The sequence below is a fragment of the Canis lupus genome, chromosome 11 (assembly GCF_048164855.1).
Source record: "Canis lupus baileyi chromosome 11, mCanLup2.hap1, whole genome shotgun sequence".
Taxonomy (NCBI): domain Eukaryota; kingdom Metazoa; phylum Chordata; class Mammalia; order Carnivora; family Canidae; genus Canis; species Canis lupus.
Window position 1 is genome coordinate 58,606,599 of NC_132848.1, and position 21,451 is coordinate 58,628,049.

Below are 21,451 nucleotides of genomic sequence, written 5' to 3' on the forward strand. Positions count from 1 at the left end.
TTTCTTGACTCTCTTTGTTGATTTTTCTACATTAGATAAAACAGCTACCTCTCCAGGTCTTAAAGAGATGCCCTCCTGTAGATGAATCTTCTTGTTCAAATTTGCCCTAGGTCTTGGTTGTCCCTTAACCCTTTATGATTGTATAAACAGCATACTTGGTCCTCTGTCTTTCCTAGTAGTTGAGGGGGTACCAGGACCTGTCAGTGTCAAAGGGGAGGATCTTAGCACCTATATTCAGTCTAATTGGAGGCCAGACCTCAGGTAGCAGCTTTTAAAGTTTGTACATATACCTCTTTCAGGGAAAGAGCAGGAAATGGGCATTTCTGTTTGTTTTCTCTGCACTGAGCCCTGGGGTCATAGCTAAGTTAAGAATTGTTTGTGTGTTTGCTTGCCATGCTGTTGAACCTGTGAACATACGCTCCGGTGGCCTTTAGAACCAGGCTTTCAAGAGACGTATCCTCTGGGGGCCAGCCAAAAAAGCTGGGGTGCCACACCTGAGCATAAGCTCCTTTCTTTGAGACACTGATGACCTGGGGCAGGACAGAGGGAGAGTGCAAAGATGGTAGCCAGTGGCTTCCCTGGTCTCTGGAGAGGATAGAGGTATGTATTTCTCAATTGGCCCCTCAGGCCACTGCTATGAAGATAACTTAAGAGTCTCTTCCATAGAAAGACTGGGATTCTCATTCTGCTCTGTCTCTGCTACCTTGGGGGGTAGCTGATTAAGAACTGTTTCTCCATTTGTTAGGGTGCTTTGGGAGCCAGGATTGTAGGCACTGCTGGCCTCCAGAGCCAGGAGCTCAAGGATGGCTCTTGGGCAGTAGCTACAAAATCCATGGTGCCCTTGTGTGCACAGGCTTATTTCCAAGAGATTGCAGCAAACTGGAACAAGGCAGAGGGAAAGTGCAAATGTAGCATCCCCTAGCCTCCCCAGTCTTTGAAGAGGATTTCAGTAGGCCTTTAGGTGTGTATTATATTAGATGCCTCCCCTTCAGACTGAAACTTTAAGCAAATAGTCCTCTTTCACAGAAAGACTGGGTATTTCTGTTTCCTCTGCACAGGGCCCTGGAGGAGAGCCACAATGAACCATTACTTTTTAGTTTACTATAGCCTTGTTGAGCTCATGGATAGAAGCCCTATTGGCTTTCAAAGCTAAATATTTTGGAGGCTTATCTCCCAGATGCAAGTCTTAAACATTGGGGCATGAGCCTGGCTTGTTCACTGTCCAAGCTGTAGTCTTGAGTATATGGTAGGTACTTAATAAAAACCATTTGAATAAATGAATGAATATGTCCTTCCTTCCTTTCAGTGTTTTCATCGAGGATGAGGATGTTATCTTTTATTTGTTGGTATTTCCAAGGACACAAGAAATGTCTGTGATTCTCATGTTTTATTTTAGTCAACCATTTTTATTGAACATATGCTGCATGCCAGGCACTGGGCTAGGTACTGAGGATACAACAGTGAATAAAACTGAGAAAACTCTTATATTCACACACACTAGTGAGAGGAAATGGATAACAAATATAATAAAAAGTAAATTATTTGATTTTTTTGCTGATGTTGGAATAGACTATTCCTCTTCTTGTTTCTGAAGAATAAAATGAACCTCTTCTGTAAAAAGAAATTGTAAGTGACCCAAAGCCAACTGAGGCAAACAAATTCACTCTTGTCCTGAAAGAAATGGGAATATGTTAATTAGAAAATGGTAACTAAACCTCTGGAAAAGTGTGAAAAAGAGAGAAGGACAAAGAAAGGATCGGGCAAAAAGATGGTTGCTACAAGGCAGAGATTCCTCTACCGCTGAGCTGCCTGCCCTGTCATTCTGCAATCTTAGCCTGGCTGCTTTCACCACATATGTGTCCTTCCCAACCTTGAAAGCCCATCATGATGTTTGCTGGCAGGATTTTGAGTGACCCTGAACTAGCCGTTGCCAAGGTATCTCTACTTACTACTCAAAGCAGGAATAATAAATCTGCCTATGTGCTGTCTCCTTCCATTTCAAGGCACACACAGTGAATTCAGAGCAAGGGGTAAAGAGAGTTACTGCATGTAAAAATAGCCTTGTGCCTTAAAAAAAAAAAATACTTTTTTTCATAAATAAATGCATCATCTCATTGGCTCCTTTTAAGACCACTGTGAGTTGATTAAGGTGAGGATTATAGTTAGTATGTCCATATAGCCCCAGTTAACCCTTCTTTTGTCCCAGCATTCCATTTGGCTTAGCACTTATCCTGGACATTTTAAAAAGATTTTATTCATTTATTTGATAGAAACAGAGCACAAGCAGGAGGAGCAGCAGGCAGAGGGAGAGGGAGAAGCAGGCACTCTGCTGAGCAGGGAGTCTGACATCGGGCTCAATCTCAGAACCCTGGGATCAGGACCTGATCTTGTCTTGAAGACAAGACGTTTAACTGACTGAGCCACCCAGGCGCCCCCTGGATTTTTTTTTATAGACTTAATTTTTTTAGAGCAGTTTTAGGTGCACAGCAAAATTGAGTGAAAGGTATGGAAATTTCTCCTAGGCCCACTGCCAGTGTACATGCACGGCCTTCCTGACTATCCACACCCCCAGCAGAGTGGTACGTTTGTTACAGTGGGGGAAGCTGCATTGACACATCATCGCTCAATGCCTAGAGGTCACGTTAGAGTTCGCTGTCAGTGTTACATATTCTGTGGGTTTTGGCACACGTATGATGACACGTCTCTACCATTATAGTGTTGTACAGAATAGTTTCACCGGCCTGAAAATCCTCTGTGCTCTGCCTCTTCTCCATCTTCTGGATTTATCAGTTGGTACTCAAGCGTAATTATAATTTCATATTTGAAAATATTTTGATAGAAATGTTTACTTCAACACGGTAAAGCTGCTTTCTTGGTTAAAAAGTAAATATTTTTAAAGTACATAAGTTTAATTTGCCTTTCAGAGTGGTCCCAACATAGGTGATAAGTTATGTGGTCTCCATAATCACAGTCTGCATTTAATGCGGAGAAAAACTGGTTTCCACAGAGAAAGGGACACTCCCTGGTGTGTCTGGCCAATCAGGAGTAGAGCAGGACTAAAGCCTTGAGATCTGAGTTCTGGTACTTTCTATACCAGAGACACGAGGCCCACCGGAGGGACAGCTCAGGTCTCAAAGCTTACCACATTCCTGCTGTATTTAAAGTAGTTATGAAAGCAGGATTCTATCTGTATTTCTAATTCAAGCATGAGAAAAGGCACTAAGTAAATAAATAACGTACCCAGTAAAGGATCAAAATAGACCACAAGAAGCCCAAGAAATAGAAAATCAGGCAGGCAAATGAAGACCTGTGTGGAGAGGATGTATTTCAAAGGAGTACTGTGCTTTTGGAGAGGATTCTATAAAATGTTAAGTCAGAAGAGAATAGCATCTTCACTGACAAATGTTTGGTGGTATTTTGAGACTGAAATTAGTTTCATTTGCATATTTCTGGGACATGGTACATCTGTTTATCCAGCAAAATGAGTCTAGGTTCTGATCAAATACATAGTAAACTTACCCAATATGGCAATTAACCATTCTGTAGTATCGCCCACATGTAATTTTAATACAGTGTTAGCATCCTAAAGATTGAAGTGACTCTTAACTTTTCCACAGCAGATCAGAAGTACATTATTTCAAAAAGGGGTCGGTTTTCCTAAAGACCAATTTCTCCTCACACTCGTTTTAAGATGTAGTATTTAAAATACATGCTGATGTAAAAAACACATAGTTACCCTACATCAGATGGGAGTGATTACTCGTGTGTAAAACCAAGATCACAAGGAGCAGGGTAAATGACCAACACATGCAAGGAAATGGTAAATAATACAGAATGGTGTGTGGAGTTGACATTTCCCCTTCCAGGGTTTTTAAGATGCATGGCATTAGATGCTATCCTGCTGAAACGATATTTAGGTGTTTCTCTTTATTTGTAAATGGTGTGAATATACGCTTTTATTTTATTTCTTTATTTTCACCAGGCCTCTCTATCCGGAGCGTGTGCTGGAAAGCAGACCGCCTTCTAGCAGGGACCCAGGACAGTGAGATATTTGAAGTGATCGTGCGCGAACGAGACAAGCCAATGCTGATCCTGCAAGGCCACTGTGAGGGGGAGCTCTGGGCTCTGGCCCTGCACCCCAAGAAGCCACTGGCTGTGACAGGCAGTGACGACCGCTCTGTCAGGTCAGGCCTGGGCAATGGCAGTTGTCATCTCCCTGACTGCCTTGGGATTACAGATTTATTGTGCCCAAATTTGCTTGTTATTTAAGAGAAGGATAAACCATAGTACAGAAGCACACAAGTTCCAAGAGGAATGTTGAGACATTTAGCTCAACAACACTTGGCTTCTTAGCATTTTGTTGTTGCTATCTTTCTTTGGCTTCATCTTAAGTCATGAAAATGCTCTGAGAAGTGAAAATACACTGCTACTAGTTAGATAGGCTCCCATTTCTCTTTCAGTTGAAGATGTGCATTCATTTGTGGTAAGATTATATTTCTCCCTTGTATGTTGGGTCCTCTGTAGGGGGCTACACATGGCATTTCACACTTTTGTTATAGACATTCATCTCCATTGGTGAATTCATGAGTTTGTCTTCATCAGGACTTAAATTTCTGATTTTCAGGATTCTCTTCAGTGTGTGAGTAAACAAGTATTTCTTTGCATATTCTCAGATGGAATTTTGAACATTGTCCTCAAATCAAAGGAAAGTGCTTGTTCCTAAGAAAACAGGCAATTTTATTAGGGCCTCAAGGATTCTTGCTGTGGATCATTTGTTATTTTTTGAGAGCACAGCATTGCATAAAATGAGCAAAATGAGCATACTTCCAGTATCTCTGTGACTGTTGAAAGGCTGATCATAGGTTTAGAGGTATTGAGGAAGGCTGTGCCCTGACTTCAGTATTTCTGTATTTGCTGCTGACCTTTAAATGTGCCCAACAACAAGTAGGCCAGAAAGAGTGCCTGCCAGTGGCAGGGAGAGGCTTCTGGGTCGATTGGTGATTGATTACTGCTTTTGAGCTCTAATAGCTGAATTAGAACATTGTAGACTAGACTGGAGGTTCCTGCTTCTCCTCTGCTCTTGTTCATACTGTACGCCTGTGAATCTGATCAAGGCACAGTGTACTCACTAATGAGGTATAAATCCAAAAGTAAATCCATTTTGTGATCTCTACCAAGCTCTGAAGCCCCCTCAATCTAAAAGATCACACTTGTCTCCACATGGCATAAGTATTTATTTGGTTTAAAGCTTTTCTTTACTCAACTTACTCTATTTTCTTCCTTTACCTTCCTTGACTCTGAGCCTTCTCTCAACAGGCAAAATGGTGCCACCATGTTGCTCAAGCACCTGAGATACCCGATTTATACACATCCAGATAGAAATGATTTCAAGGAAAGTCTTTGGCTTTTATATTTTGGCAACTTTGATGTGTCTTAGAATTGCAAACATCTCCAAGGAGCCCTGTCAGAATTTGTCATATTCCCCTTAACTATGAATTTGGCTAAAATTACAAACAGTCTTTTACACTGAATATTGAAATTTAAGAAGAGTCTAAGTCCTAATTTCTTGAGAAAGATCAGCTTAGGGATTTTATAAGGATGGCACAGTCTACTGGGGAGTGATAGTTTCTGCATGTTAGTAAGGCAAAGCTTACATTGCTTAAAATAGTACAAGGCTAAAAACAGCGTGAGATGATGAATAATGGACGAGGTATCGAAAGACTACCATGAGCTTTAGGCCCAACGGTGCAGGCTGCCTCAGGGATCAGTAAGCTCTTCACTGTGCAGCTCCCCATTTTCAGGAGCATGCCTCCATCTGGACCATGATTTTGTTTTGTTTTTACTTTGTTCTGTGCATAGGCTGTGGAGCCTGGCCGACCATGCCTTGATTGCCCGCTGTAACATGGAGGAAGCAGTTCGCAGTGTGGCTTTCAGCCCCGATGGATCTCAGCTGGCCCTGGGCATGAAGGATGGCTCTTTCATTGTGCTCCGAGTCAGGCATGTACCGATATGGAAAATGATATCAGAAATGCTCTCTTGTTGAAACTAGTTCTCCTGGCCATAATGTATGCCAGGACTTCAGGAAAAATGCTTTTACTCTTTCAGATAGAACACTCTAGATTCACAGTGCCCTATCTGTAATTCCTAAATCCAAACATTCCAAAAATCCAAAGTTCTTGGGTAATTTATTTGACAGCACATCTTGACCAAATGAACTGATTTGAGACTGTTTATGCCTATTAATCTCTCAATAGGAATAATTATCATGCGATATGCTACAAAAATATTAATGTGGTTAATATGGGGTGCTGCCCTAACTCATACTGGGGATGTTACATAATATATTGTATGTGAGCCTTTCTAAAATCCAGTGAATAATGAACTTCCAAGCACAGCTAGTCCCAAGGGGTTATGGGCTTGTAGGAAGCCAAGAAAAGAGAAAGAAATGATAAAGCAGTCTCCAGCAGTGCCAGATTTTTAGAGGTAAGCTTGAGTAAAGGATTTCTTCCACTTATAATGAAAAAGAAGATGGAGTATCTCATATTTATTAACATCCTGTATTTACTGGACAAAAATTATGACTCACACTTGTAATTTCTCTAAGCACACTGGTTGTTTTTTTGGCTTACACAATTTGTGATTACAGAAAGAAAATGAAGCTGTAAATTAGACACTGCATGTTTTGTACATAGAAAATTCTATAAAGCTTTGAAAAATGATCTTGGCGTAGTTTATTACACTAAATTCTCATTACCAGCCACACATAAGTGATTACTGAGTAGGTGGGCAACATTTTCTTTCTCTGCTTAGCGGATGGTCTGAAGAGATGGCCGATTACCAGATTTTTTTCTTTTTTGTTGGATTTCCCAGCCAAAAATATCCCCCAAAACTCTATTTGATGACATTACAGTAAACTCTAATGTGATTAATAAGAAATAGCAAGTGAGGACAATTACCATGTAGAAGCTGATATTTGCCATTATTTGTGCACTGAGTTTGTTGGGAATAGAAGAAGTTGTTGGTACTGGCACAGGGGACCTGCTAGTCACAATTCTGTCTCATGGTGGCAACTTTCCAATGAGGGCAGCAGTTCTTACCAGAACCTGATCAGAAGGGACACAAAATATTCCAGTGTCTGATACATGTATGCATTGTTGACCTTTCGTGGTGAAGATTAAATAATTACATGAGAATTTAACATTTAAAAAAAGTCATTGAGAAAAAGTAACCTGATGTAGTTTACCTTCCTCCGGGACATGTTTTTAAAACACTTTCACAAACCCCAAATTTCTCAAAGCACAAAGTTTTAGGGAAAAATAATACATAATTGACCATGAAAGCCAATAGGCATTTCATTAAGTTTTGTTGTCTTTACTTTGGAAACCCAAAATATCATTTAAAATGTTGGTTGATGTTGCCTAAAATGGCCAGAAATGAAATGGTGTCTTCTATCTTTCTTCAGCAGTTAATCTCGGAGTTCCTGTAGGTGTCCTCTCCCTTTTGAAACAGCCTTTTCTCTGACATACACATTTTAAGACGTGGCTTGGGTTCCTGTTTCTAGATTTGCTGCTTATCCCCTTTTATTGCTGCTCTTTATTCTTATAGAGATATGACAGAAGTGGTTCATATCAAAGATCGAAAAGAAGTCATTCATGAAATGAAATTTTCTCCAGATGGCTCTTACCTCGCGGTGGGATCCAATGACGGCCCAGTGGACGTGTATGCCGTTGCCCAGCGATACAAGAAAATTGGAGAATGCAGCAAGTCCCTTAGTTTCATCACACACATTGACTGGTCTTTGGATAGCAAGTACCTGCAGACCAATGATGGCGCCGGAGAACGCCTCTTCTACAAGATGCCGTGTAAGTTACGTGGGTGTTGGGCGTTGGAGAGAATCAAGACCTTGAACCACATGCAGCAAACATGTATGACTGTCGTCATGATCTCAGGGCAAGGAATATTTTCAGAGACGCCACCCCCCACATCTCAAACTCTCCAAGAAAAGATTAATACATTGAAACATATTAAAATAAAAACTCAAGGCACAATGAAAGGGGTCACAGCAAGACAAGGCACAGACTGGACGGAAATGCTTGCAATGGTTATAATGGGCAAAGGATATACACCTAGAAGTTACAAAGAACGCCTAAAGATAAGTGAAAGGAAAAGGATCCTAGAAAGATACTGAAAAATGCTAAATGTAAAGATACTGAAAAATGCTAAATGTACCAGTATGCATGTTCCTCATTTGCTATGATAGTTTTAGTCCGAAATCTGTGTTCTTCATAAATAGAAGTCTTTAGGATATCATTTATTGAAATATGCTAAGTGGGATTTAAAACACAATTTTTAAAAAAGTTTTTATTTATTTGAGAGTGAGACAAAGAGTAGGTTAGAGAGAGCGAGCGAGAGGGAGAGAGCACAAGTGATAGAGGAGAGGCAGAGGTGGAGGGAGAAGCAGGCTCCTGCTGAACAGGGAGCCCAATGTAGGACTCGATCCTAGGACCCTGGGATTATGACCTGAGCCGAAGGCAGACGCTTAACCGACTGAACCACCCAGGTGCCCCTAAAAAACACAATTTTTACTTGTCACCTCCACTCTCTTTTTTAGAAGAGGTTCATCAGACTTCTATAATATTTAGTGACATTTAGTTTGTTACACTACAATGGCAGACATAAAAGGCAAATTTCTGTATTGTAATCTTTGCCTATGATTTTTTTTTGATAGAAGGGGATATTTTTAGTATTTATCATGAATCTTGTCATCAAATAATATTTTCTTAATCTTTTTGTTGAAAAATCATTTACTAGGAAATAATATATACCATCCAATGTAATTTCAGCTTCTAAAAGAATCTCTGCTCTGTCAAATTCATCAGCGCACCATCACTAGGTACATATTTCTGTGTGTCTACTTTCTTTGCTTGCAATTCTTTCATATATATTTTCCATATGTGAAAAATCATGGAATACATGTTTATCATTTTCAATAACAAAGTAACATCCTGCTCAGTGATAATAGCATAATTTGCTTTCTTGTCCTTCTGTTAGTGAGCATTTGGGCTCATTTCTGGTTTCTTTGCTGGTGCAGATGGTGCCTCTCCAAATATCTTTGTATAAGATATATTTTCTTTCCTGAGTTACTTCCTTGAACTGTATTTTCCAAAGGAGGAATGCTGGGTTAAAAACTATGGTGTGTCAGCTCTCTGATTTTATGGTCGTCTGAATGAATTTTTATGGGATGCTGTCACAGTCCAGAATTTCTGCATGCCAGTATTTGACATCGTACCAGTAATGTATAAGAGTGTCTGTTCTCGCAGATTCTTTATTTGAAAACATTTGTTTATTTTTGAAGAAGAAACTACGAGATAATACACTAAATTGTCTTGATTTTTGAATTTTAAAATTGTATATGGTTAGACATTTTCCCAAGCATTTGTGTATCGTGTGTTTCTGCCTTTGCATGCACCTGGGTGACGTCCCTCAGCAGCCTTTGGTACACACTGGGAGTTGTGCCATACACTTGAGAACATTTTTGGCACAACTGTCAGAACTATTTTCCCTAACTGCTTATATTTACTTCATCAGAAATGGTGGATTTTCATTGTCTAATGCTTTTAAATTTAAATAATATCCATTAAATATTTACACTAATTATTGGAGCCTAAATTTTTTTAAAAAATCACTTCTATGATTCTTCGAATTATGAAAAGTAGTTCAGAATAAGCTTTTTTTTTTAAAGATTTTATTTATTCATGAGATAGAGAGAGAGAGGCAGAGACACAGGCAGAGGGAGAAGCAGGCTCCATGCAGGGAGCCTGATGTGGGATTCCATCCTGGGTCTCCAGGATCAGACCCTGCCTGGACTGAAGGTGGAGCTAAACCACTGAGCCACCTGGGCTGCCCCAGAATAAATTTTTAAACACGTAGCAAAATGTTGGTGACTAAATATATGATTTCATAAAAATCTTTTCATCAATAATACAAAGCATACTATCTGTATAGTACTTTCAAATATTACAGTAAATACAATGATCATTTTCTTTCTTTTCTCCGTATCTGAGTTTTGATCATGCACTCTCTCTAAACCATGCTGGAAGAAAAAAAGTCACCAATTGGGAAAAGAGATTAAAATCTTGAGTTTCCTTGGTTTATTAAACTTCTCTAAACCTTTATAAGAAAAATGGATAAAGTAAATTAGAATGTGCTTTTTATTTAAATGAAACATTATGTTACTGTGTGTTGATTATTTCCAGCTGGGAAGCCTTTAACAAGCAAAGAAGAAATCAAAGGGATTCCCTGGGCCTCCTGGACGTGTGTGAAAGGCCCTGAAGTGAGTGGAATTTGGCCAAAGTATACGGATGTCACTGACATCAATTCCGTGGATGCAAATTACAACAGCTCAGTGCTGGTTTCCGGCGATGATTTTGGACTGGTTAAATTGTTTAAATTTCCTTGTCTCAAGAAAGGTAAGGCCACAAGAGAGATTTCACTGAATAAGTATTTAATCTAGAATGTGTACACAGTGTAATTAAGACTGATTTTCTTTTTGTCTCTTCTTGCAGATTATTCATTTTTGTATTCATTTTTACTCTTTTACACTTTCAGATAAAATATGTTGCTGATATTATTTACTTTTGATGTTCTAAAATACAGAATTTTACAAATTTAAGGCATAATTTGTTTAGAGTTATTTCTAGCCAGTTTGTGATTCGTAAGCTTTATGTTTCATTTTTTAAACAAGTCCTAGTTTTGTTTTTATTTATGTAAATAAACACTCATAATTTAAATTATGTATTACATTAAAATATTGCAATTAAAATCCTTTAAGCTGCACGGCTAATTGTGCTTATACATGGAAAGCCAAGCAAAGTCCCTCTAGACATACTTAAGATAAAAATCTAAGATAAAAATCTAAAGGTGATTTTTGTGGTGATAACACAGTTCGCAGACCCCTTGTAGCACTAATCTTGCAAAGCTAATTTACATAACTGGTGAAATTTTTGAGAGGGAAGCTTGGTTCAAGAAAATTCTCCCCTTGCCTTTTGTTGTTTTGTTTTATTATTGTTAAAATCTTGTCACGTCAATTTTGTGGCATCTTCAGACTTTGTAGGATGTGACTGGAATAGCCATGTAATGACCCTGTCTTTTTCTTCCTTACAAAGCTGAGCCAAAGCCCCTACACAGATTTTTCTGAGACCGCCCACCAGCACCCTGAAAACCTGATCTTCAGAAAGTGATCAGTGGGGACGTGCTGTGGCCTAAAAACTCGCTCACTTGAACGATTTTAAAATTAAGAAGGGAAAGGGATTGAAAAATGTCATCAGAAGGTCATTTTCGGCTAACTGGCAGTTTTGAAGCTGCAACAGTTACAGTTGAGAATTGAATATAAAATGCACAGCAAAGCTGCCATCATTTACACTTGACAAAATGGCCATCACTTTAAAATGCTTGAGGCACAAAATTACCTCAACATGCCTAATTCACACTCTTCTCTCCCTGATGGGTCTTTTGAGACAGGGCCTATCCTGTCAGATTGAGCGATGTACTTGAGGAACTTGAGTTAGGCAACCAGAAGGAATGAGGGAACTGACCAGAAACATCACCGGGGCCAGAAGCAATACTGTGGGTCTCGAGGATCAGGACTTGGGAAGAAGTTAACTCGCCAAGAATTGGTGTTTCCTGCGTATCACCCCGCCTTGTAGGGTGGTCTTGGGCCTTGAAACAGGAATGGAAACAGAGATGGTGGGTTTGTTGATGAGAATGAGGGAGGGCGAGGGAGGCACTGAGCAGTGCTGTCTGTCCAAGTGAGACACCTTGATGTGTAAAACACCCCTGAGGACGCTGGCGTACAGGAGACATTGCAGAATAAGGGAAGGTTGACAGCTGAGTGACAGTGTGGTGGGAGGAATAAAACCCACCTCAGCAGTCTGCGGAAGTATCCATATTTTCATAGCAAATTGACTTGTTCTACTTTTCATGGCACACGGTTTATAAATCTTGCAGTTTGCCTCAGAGACATTCAGACTTTTGTGGCCTTTGTGTGCCTGAACTCACACACACTTCCCTTTTGTGGCAGGGAAGTTCAGAAAAGCGTGCTGTTGACAGGAACAGTAACCGTTGGTGGAACTTGTTGCCCAGGGTACCAGTGGCAGGAATTCCCCATGAGCAAGGGCTGGTGACCATGAGAAGTGTGGAGGCTGAGCAAACATTGTAGTTTTCCACAGTGATTAAATAAAACTCACAATCCAGTTAATTGACACATTTGCAATTAATGTGTGTAGGCTTCTGCTGCACAGTATGCGGACATGAGTGTTCTGCAGTTAATGAAAATGCTGACAGTGGTTTTTACTTTTACATCGCCAAACCGATTTTTTTCATTTCATTTTGACAGTGTTTAAATCTTTTGAAATAACTAGTGTCGATACTGATAATTTTCCCTGATGTCATTTAGACTACATTCTGTTTGACCATCACTGTACAGAAAAATCCAAAGCCTTGCTCACGGACATTTGCCATGTCTTAACACCTTGGCACCACTCCTTCTCCAAGGGAAGGCTCTCCTGTTTGACTGACTTGTGTGCTGCTGCCCCATTAATCCTTGACACAAACACAGCCATATATGTACCCACACAGTCCTTGAAGAACTCCCTCCTAAAATAAGTGTCCTGGATGTTGTAAGACATGGGTTGCATAAACTCTGGACCTTGAGAAGAAAAGTATTGGGTTTTAGTAGAGCGTGGATGAGCTTGATGCAGTACAGAAACACAAAAGTCAGCGTGGCTGGAGTGTGATGAATGAGGGGAGCATTGTGTAATCAGAGGCTTGAGAGGGCAGTGGGGACCGTGTCATGAAGGGCCTTATAGCCACTGTTAGAAATTCGGGTCTTATTCTAAGTGTGGTGGGGAACTATTGAGGGCTTACAATGGAGGAGTGACATAACCAATCTAAGTTTTTAAAAGATCACCTTGATACCATGTGGGTTGGGTTAGGGAAGGGGAGGCTTCAAGTAGATTCTTGCACAAATCTAGGTAAGAGACGATGTGGCTTGGACAAAAGTATTAGAAATAGATGTGAATACAGATGCCTGAGGTTAGGAAACAGTGTTTAGATAGAGCTGAAGGTCTTGCTGATGGATTGGATGTGGGAAAAGAGAGGAACTGAGGGTGACTCGTAAGTTTTTGGCTTGAGCAGGGGGGTGGCTGGTGGCACCATTTATGAAGATGGGAAAATGAGCATGGAAAAGGCTGTGTCTGTGTGTGTGAGAGAGAGAAGGGGATAAGGAAAAGGGGAACTCCTCAGACTGTATTGTCCACGATAAGTTTGAGGCACCCGTTAGACATCGAAGTGGACATAGCACATGGGCCATCAGCAATCCAGGGAGAATTGAGCATCAGAAAATGAATGTTTGGCAGTGGAGGGCATATCAACGGTACTTACAGCCGTGGGAGTGACGGCCATCAGAGAGGAGATGAAGGCAGAGGCCTGAGACTTCCTCGTATTTCAGAGAACAAAGGGAGGCCTTGTAAAGTGACAGTGTCCTAAGCAAAGCCTGGGAAGAGATGGATGTGGCCTCCCTTTATTCAATAAACATTTGTTACGTACTGTTCTAGAGGCTGGAGATCCATCAACAAATCAAGCACAATTCCCTGCCCTCATGGAACTTTTGTTCTTCTGAGGAAGTAACAATAAACAAAATATAATCACATCTCGTGTTTAGACAGTAGAGTGCTCAGATGGGGCAGCTCGGTGGTGGTATTTTGAATAGTGTGGTCATTTTCACCTTCACATACACTTAAAGCATTACCTCTCCAATGAGCATTTGAATTTGAAACACGTTTTAGTCGAACAGATGGCTTTCTCTCCCATTAAAGAGGTTCCCTCAGAGGGCCTGTTTCTGAAGGAGGGATGCGGTGCTTGCTGGCCTCCTGAGTTCTCCCATAGCCTTTGGAGTACTAGGCTTCCACATGATAGGATGGACCCTGCTTGTTTCAATGACTGCCTTTGTGCTGCCCTGTACCAACCCTGTACTCGAGACCTTAGTAGTACAGCTACAAGCAGTAAGTGCCGAGAGCTTTCCTTCTGCATTCATTGCCTGGGGATGGTGTTCACTGAGTAAAGCAATCAGTGCAAGGGAACACAATTTCATTCTCCCAGCACTACATCCATATGACCTTGAACAATAATTTGACTTTTTTTCCCCACAGAATTATTCTCTGTTTCCCTATTGCAAAGGACTTCCTGTCTTGTATTTAAATAAGAATGTAAGATAATCGTTCCTAGGTGTTTTATGTTCAGAATCAGTGAAGCAGTAGCCATTATCTGGAACAGGTTGAGACGTGTCTTCAGCTACAGGACTGAAATTTTAAGGCCATTTTTAGACTAATCCATACTGGAATCATTGAGAGAATTTTGGAAGCCTTTGCTTGTTATGATACATAATATTGAAAATTATATTTTCTAATATACTTAAAGATTTTATTTTTTCAACATGAATAGGAGTTGAATTTTTTAACCAGTGAATTTTATTTTTTTTCATTACTAATCTTCTCCTCAAAAATATGTTTTCAGGAGCCAAATTTAGAAAGTATGTGGGCCATTCTGCACATGTCACAAATGTCCGCTGGTCCCATGACTTTCAGTGGGTATTGAGCACGGGAGGAGCTGACCACTCAGTTTTCCAGTGGAGATTTATTCCAGAAGGTGTCAGCAATGGTCTGTTGGAAACAGCACCCCAGGGTAAAACCAATTATACTTTTTCAGCATTTTTTGTCAATAAAAATTTCAAGGAATGTCTTAACATCTCTTCGGGAGATAAAGACTTAAAGCAGTTTTGAAAAATTCATTCCTATTATAAAATTTAAAATTAAAAAGAAAAAACCTTTGAGACACATATGGGTCGGTTGGGTAACTTCCTTCAAAGGATTTTGTTTATGCCATACAAGTTGAAGGTCAAAGGCTTACATGAAGAATTAGCCTTTGAGAATAACAGGAACAAAGACAATTTAGCCTCTTTAGGACAACTGAAACTGTGGCAGGTCTCCGTGGTGAGGCAGCAGGGAGACAGAGTAACCTTGGGAGTAGGTGTTGGCTTCATAATGAAGTTCAAAGATTGGACTGCAATTGGGACGAATGTGTTCCATTTCAGTGGATGTGTAGTCTTTCTATTTACTGTGATACCAGCAGAAATAGATGGCATCTATTTACTGTGATTGCCAGGCGATACAATTTAAAACCAGGTAGGAAATATTTTCATCAGGAGAGTTTCTGCAGATTTTGATGGTGGCAATTACCACCACTTGGTAGACATGACGGCAAAAGAGTAAGGGGATATTTATTGAACTAAACAGTTGGATTTCCTTTTGCTCCAGGCTTCGTTTTGGTAGAACCTTTCCCTGATCTTTTATTTCTTTTGTCTTTTTTTTTTTTCTCTTTTCAAAGTAAGATTTATCTTATTTTTTTTTAAGATTTTTTTTTAATTTACTTATTCATGAGAGACACAGAGAGAGAGAAAGGCTCTAGAGACACAGAGAGAAAAGCAGGCTCCATGCAGGGAGCCTGATGGGGGACTCGATCCCGGGACTCCAGGATCACACCCTGGGCCAAAGGCAGGTGCTAAACTGCTGAGCCATCCAGGGATCCCCTCAAAGTAAGATTTAAAACTCAAAGATTTGTTATCTCATAGAAGTGTGGAAATGGGTTCATCTTGCAGGGAGCGGTAGGAGGAGGTAGTGGTCCTGGTCTGTTAACACTCCTGAAAGGGAATGTGCTGATCTTAACCAAAAGATGGGTGGGGGGTGGGGTAGTTGTTTTAAGAACCTACATCAAAGTAAAACAATGGCATAATGATGTTTAAATTGACTTTGCTAAAGTAAAGAAAATATTTTTTAAAATATTATAAGCAACTTGCTCTATAAAAAAAAAATAAAAAATAAATAAATAAATAAATAAATAAATAAATAAATAAATAAAATATTATAAGCTGTCTTGGGTCTTAGAACTTTTGCTTGTTTCTCATGGGTTGTGTTTCTACAGAAGGTGGCACTGATTCCTACAGTGAAGAATCTGATTCGGATTTATCTGATGTGCCAGAATTGGACTCTGATATTGAGCAAGAAACTCAAATCAATTATGATCGCCAGGTCAGTAAGCAGAGAGCCTCAAAACAGATGCTTTACAGCCCAGAATGTCGATCTCCTTGGATTTGGATGTTGCACTAAAAATGGCCGGTACTTATGCAGAAGAGAATCAAGACAAGAATAAGGAAATCACTTACTTCTTGTCTTTAAGTACAGATTGAAAATAAGGCCTTTACCCATTCACATTATTAAAACTTTTTATGTGGGAGGTAGTAGCAAATTTTAAAACTGACCCCATGCAGGGTTTTCTGCCTCTCTAGCACCCAAAACTTTAAAATATTTTTTTGCAGAAAAATATGCAAGTAAGCTACAGGAATTTTCATTTTCTTAACATCATAAAAGCATATGTTTTCTTTACAGAATTGGTAGCCTCAGAGCCATGGTCATTTGGAAGGGAACTGGTACCCTGCTTTCCTCTTTCAACTTACATAGACCATTATGAAGACCATTATCCATTTAATTAAAGTAAAAGCCCAAATACAATACGCATGATCTCACATCAGAATTCACCTCTAGTAGAAAAGTTACACAATCATAATCAAATTGGGTCCTAGGTTTTTGAAAGCAGACATTTCATTTTAATGCTAAACAGTGAGTGTTAAACAGAGCAGTCCTTCACAGGAATCTGGGGACTTGTCACTTTTTATGGTTGATAACCATAGGTGTTCTATTTTCTTCCTTGTCATTTCACAGACGTATGTGAAGCAGACTCTGTACATGAACATGGAGTGAATAAGATTTCAGGCTCCAGACATAGCAACTGTCAGTGTTGCCCATGGAGATTAACCATACAGGCCTGTGGCAGCTGCCATGTGTCATGTGGCTCTACAGGGCTAGATCCTGTGCTTTAGATATACCAAGTCCAACCCACGATAACCCCAAGAGGTTAAGGACTTTGCCCACGTCCACATCACCCAGGGTATTAAGAGAAGAATGTGGATCTGGGCTTCTCTCCAAAGTGCACATTCTGTGTATTGCTTGGCTTTGCCTCAGCAATAAGCGCTGAAACCTTTCCAGATGACTTTTTTTTCACCCCATAATCATCACTCACTGATTCAGTGTTTGAAAAATTAGTACAAAGGCAGTCCAACTGATGGTTTGGGTCAAGTTCGTGACTAAATCAGCTTGACTGTGCATCAATACAATGTGTTATGCAATAAAACTAAAGGTGAGGATTGAAAGGAAATTATTAACGTGGAAATATGCACACGCCAAACACTATTATACCCTGATATCAAGGGGAAATGGAATTTATGCAAAGTGAACATAAAATTTAGGGGGGAAAAGGCAATTTTCTTTTGTTGGGAATTTTGTATTTAGCAAAAAGCTGCTGGTTTAAGAATGGAAAGATTTGTCTATACTGAAATCCATGCCTAGGATTTATGTATTCCCCCTGCCATCTTATTTTCTAAATCTTTCATCTATATTATTTGATTTACATTATTTTTTGTTGCTGTGTTACTTGAGCAGGAAGTTTTATTCTGTTCTAGAGATGGGAATTTTAGGTCCACAGAGGTTAGGTTATGAGAATTGTTCAAATATGCAGTAGAAATGCCAAGCCCAAAATTCATTTCTCTTGAGTAGTTGATGAGCTGAAGAAAAGCATCATGGGCTCAGATGGATAATTAACTTTAGCTTTTATAAGCTTAGTTCATTGCATCTGCAATAGACAAAGCAGTAATGAGGTATCTTCTGATTTCCTTTTTTTTTATTTTAAAGATTTTTGGTTAAATCCTAAACCAGAGACTTTATTACAATAATATATCATAATAAAGCTCTATCACATGAATTTTTCCTTTATGAGGGTGAGCAATTATTAATAGATTTACTTCATTTTGAATGTGTTAAATTGCTATCTCTTGATGGTAGGGCATGAATACATGATAAGAAAACAGATTACTTTTTATCTACATTTAGATTCGATTGTAGGAAATGCTCTCTGAGTTAGTTGCACATTTTAGATCCTAGGTTAGACGAAGAGCTTTGCTCTAAATCTCAGAGTCTGATCTGTCAAGATACATGAGATCACAAAAGAAGATTATTCCAAAGAGTGATCACCAGGATTCATGGGGTCTGCATTTTGCAAATGTCAGAATCATCAAGAGATTTCTTGCCTTAGAGGAAATATAGCAGAACATTTTATTGATTTTTTATTGATAATTTTATTGAATAATATCCTTTCTTATTTACCAGAAAATTAATATATTTTCTGAATATACATTACTTAAACTCAAGATGATCTAGAATCCCAATGATTCGAAAGGTATTTCAAGACAGTTTTGTTAGAAAGTAAAATTCATTCTCATTTCTTATGTTCTCAATTTGGTTTATCTTTTCAAAGAACCAACTCTTAGTTTGTTCACCTTTTCTATTGTCTTATTTTCGATTTCATTTATCACTGCTCTAATCTTTATTATTTCCTTCCTTCTGCTAACTTTGGGCTTAGTGTGTTCTCTTTCTTATTCCTTGAGGTATATTGTCAGGCTGTTGATCTGAGAGTTTTCCTTTTTCTAAGTTTATGTGTTTATAGCTACAAACTTTCCTCTTTTCCTCTTAGGATTGTTTTTGTTGTATCCTATAAGTAATGTTGTGTTTCCATTGTCTTTTGTCTCAGATATTTTTAAAATTTAGTTTTTGATTTCTTCTTTAGACCATTGGTTGTCCAGAAGTGTATGGTTTAATTTCCACATACTTAAGAATTTTCCAGCTTTCTTCCTGTTCTTGATTTCTACTTTCATACCGCAGTGGCCAGAAAGCATTCTTGATGTGGTTTCAATCTTCTTGAATTTGTTGAGACTTGTTTTGTGGGCTAACATATGATGTATCCTGAGAATAATGCATATTATTATTATGCTGCTGACAGATGGGATGTTCTGTATATGTCTCTAGTGGGTTTATTTGGTCTGCAGTGTTCTTCATCTACTGTTTCTCCATTGATGTCGATTCTCTGTCTGGATCATCTATCCATTGTTCAGAGAGACATTTTCCCCCAACTATTGCACTACTGATGTTTATTTCTCCTTTTAGTTCTTTTAGTATGTGCTTTATATATTTGGGTGCTCTGCTGTTGGGTATGTATTTAAAATTGTTTTATCTTCTTGATGAATTCACGCTTTTATCATTATATAATGACTGACTTTGTCTCTGGTGACCATTTTAGCTACTTATTTTCTCAAAAACTTGGTTTCCTACAGTTAAAGATCTGAAAATGCCAAGATATTAATATGTTTGAAATCTGGAGAGTCTCGAATAAATGTTTCTGCTATGCTTTAAGGTTTACAAAGAAGATCTACCTCAGCTAAAGCAACAAAGTAAAGAGAAAAACCATGCAGTGCCCTTCCTCAAAAGAGAAAAGGCTCCTGAGGACAGCTTGAAACTCCAGTTCATACACGGGTGGGTGCTAGTCACCAGCCTTATCAGCAGACCACTGGGTTCCCCTCTTCTTGGTGCTGTCCCACTTCAGGCTGGCTCTTCTCTCCAGTGTGCACTTACCTGAAGTTAATATCTTAACCATGATTCTCTGTTCAGTTGTGTCAGTTGATGTTCTGTAGCCATAACAACGTGTGTCTTTAGATTTTTCATGCTTCCTTGACTTCCATGATGCTTATGTTTCTGCGGCTCATTGTTACTGCCTTCCATCCTCTCCCCCAACCCTGCTCCTGTGACGCCCATATCTCTGGCTCTGTTTAGCTGGCTCCACCTAGGACAATATTTTCTTCAAACAATTTTGATCACATATGCCCAAAATAATTTTGATTCTTAAAAATACTGTACAATCTTTCACATTTGAAATTGACATCTAGAATTTTTCAATGTTAGGTTAAATGATTGTGAAGTATATAATATCTAGTGTTTTATAAATATATCATTTAAGGGGATCAATTGGAACCTAAGTGTCATAGATACTTGATTCCCACCACCATCAATTAAAAAAAGCTCATATTTCTATATTTCTATGCTACTTCTCCCATAGAGTTTATACTAATGTAGTATTTTTATGCTTGAAAGGCTTTTATCGATCACCTTACCATACTTTTTGCAAGGAAATAAATGTTTATAAGCGCAATTTTAATTTTAATCCTAACTCTCTAACTTGTGTTATCTAGTATGGTATCCACTTAAAGCTGCTGAGCATGTGAAATATGGCTAGTCTGAATTCAGATGTGCCATATGTTAAAGCACACTGGCTTTCAAAGACTTAGCATGAAAAAAAGAATGTAATATATCTCATTAAAATGTTTTATATTGAGGGGCGCCTGGGTGACTCAGTCGGTTAAGCATCAGACTCTTGATCTCAGCTCAGGTCCTGATCTCAGAGTCATGAGTTCAAGCCCTATGTTGGGGCTCCATGCCTAGCATGGAGCCTACTTAAAAAAAAATATTTTATATTGATTATATGATAATATTTTAGACATAATGGGTTAAATGTTCTTAAAATAAATTTCATCTATTTTTAAATCTTTTTTAAGGTAGAAAATTTTCACTTACCTACATGCTTTGCATAGTATTTCTATTGGACATTGCTGCTCTCAGTGTTCATTCTTTTTTGGATTGAATTTTTGTTGCAACTCTTAGTAGTACCAAGCTTATCATACCAACATAAATATAGCACAAATTCTAATAAGTGTTTACTAAATATAAGCAATTTTATTGGAAAACAATTTTAATAACATTTTTTCAGTGAGTTCCGATATATACATACACACACATATTTTGCTAGAATGTAATAGGGTTTAGTGTTGATTCTATTCCCATTTTTCATTTTTAATAGTCATAAGCACTGAGAAAGCTTACTCACATAAATAAGTAGATGAGAATGGAAACAATTTTATCATAGCAACCTTCCTCAGTTCTTTAAACTCTTCTTGCAACACAGATAAGTATATCTTATAATTTTGATACATCACACAAAAATAAAGTTTAATAATCTATTACCTGACAATTCAGTTAAATCACTCTTCAATTTTGCTAAAAGCAAAGAACTGGAAACCACTTGATTTACAAACGAACTTCATGCCCAGTTGTTGGAAATATTCACTTTCAACATCCACACTTGAGTTTGTTTTGGTGTCCCAAGGCTCAACACTCCAGGGTGATATGCCATAGTAAGATTCTAGGTGGACAAAAGGAATGACTTTCTTAGAGGAAGGGGATAGAGGGGAGGTGGGAAGGGAAAACCTGCACCTTCACATAGGCATGTTCTCAGACTGGTCAGTTGTAAGAAAGGTTAGTTTAAGAAAGGATCTAGAAACAAATTCTTTTAAAATTATGAGTGCCCATTTGCCCTTAAGACAGTGCTCTCTGAGGTCCAC

At 38.8% G+C, this 21,451-nt stretch overlaps 1 protein-coding gene and 1 long non-coding RNA gene across 9 annotated transcripts in view; one reads left to right on the forward strand and one right to left on the reverse strand.

The window, feature by feature from the left end:
• Positions 1-21,451, forward strand: part of EML6 (EMAP like 6) — a 270,058-nt gene that overhangs the window by 152,229 nt on the left and 96,378 nt on the right. For all 8 annotated transcript variants that reach the window (XR_012003469.1, XR_012003468.1, XR_012003467.1 and 5 more), the window contains exons 8-14: positions 3,983-4,184; positions 5,860-5,997; positions 7,606-7,862; positions 10,257-10,469; positions 14,572-14,739; positions 16,036-16,142; positions 19,414-19,532. Coding sequence is in view for 5 of the 8 variants with exons in the window: in XM_072768387.1 (XP_072624488.1) it covers positions 3,983-4,184; positions 5,860-5,997; positions 7,606-7,862; positions 10,257-10,469; positions 14,572-14,739; positions 16,036-16,142; positions 19,414-19,532 (1,204 nt within the window). In the remaining 3 variants the exon portion in view is untranslated. The remainder of the gene's footprint in view (positions 1-3,982; positions 4,185-5,859; positions 5,998-7,605; positions 7,863-10,256; positions 10,470-14,571; positions 14,740-16,035; positions 16,143-19,413; positions 19,533-21,451) is intronic.
• LOC140600247 (uncharacterized) lies at positions 1,386-19,733 on the reverse strand. Its single transcript, XR_012003473.1, has 3 exons — positions 19,632-19,733; positions 6,957-7,103; positions 1,386-1,671 (listed from the first exon to the last, which is right to left on the reverse strand). It is a non-coding gene; the product is annotated as an uncharacterized lncRNA (long non-coding RNA).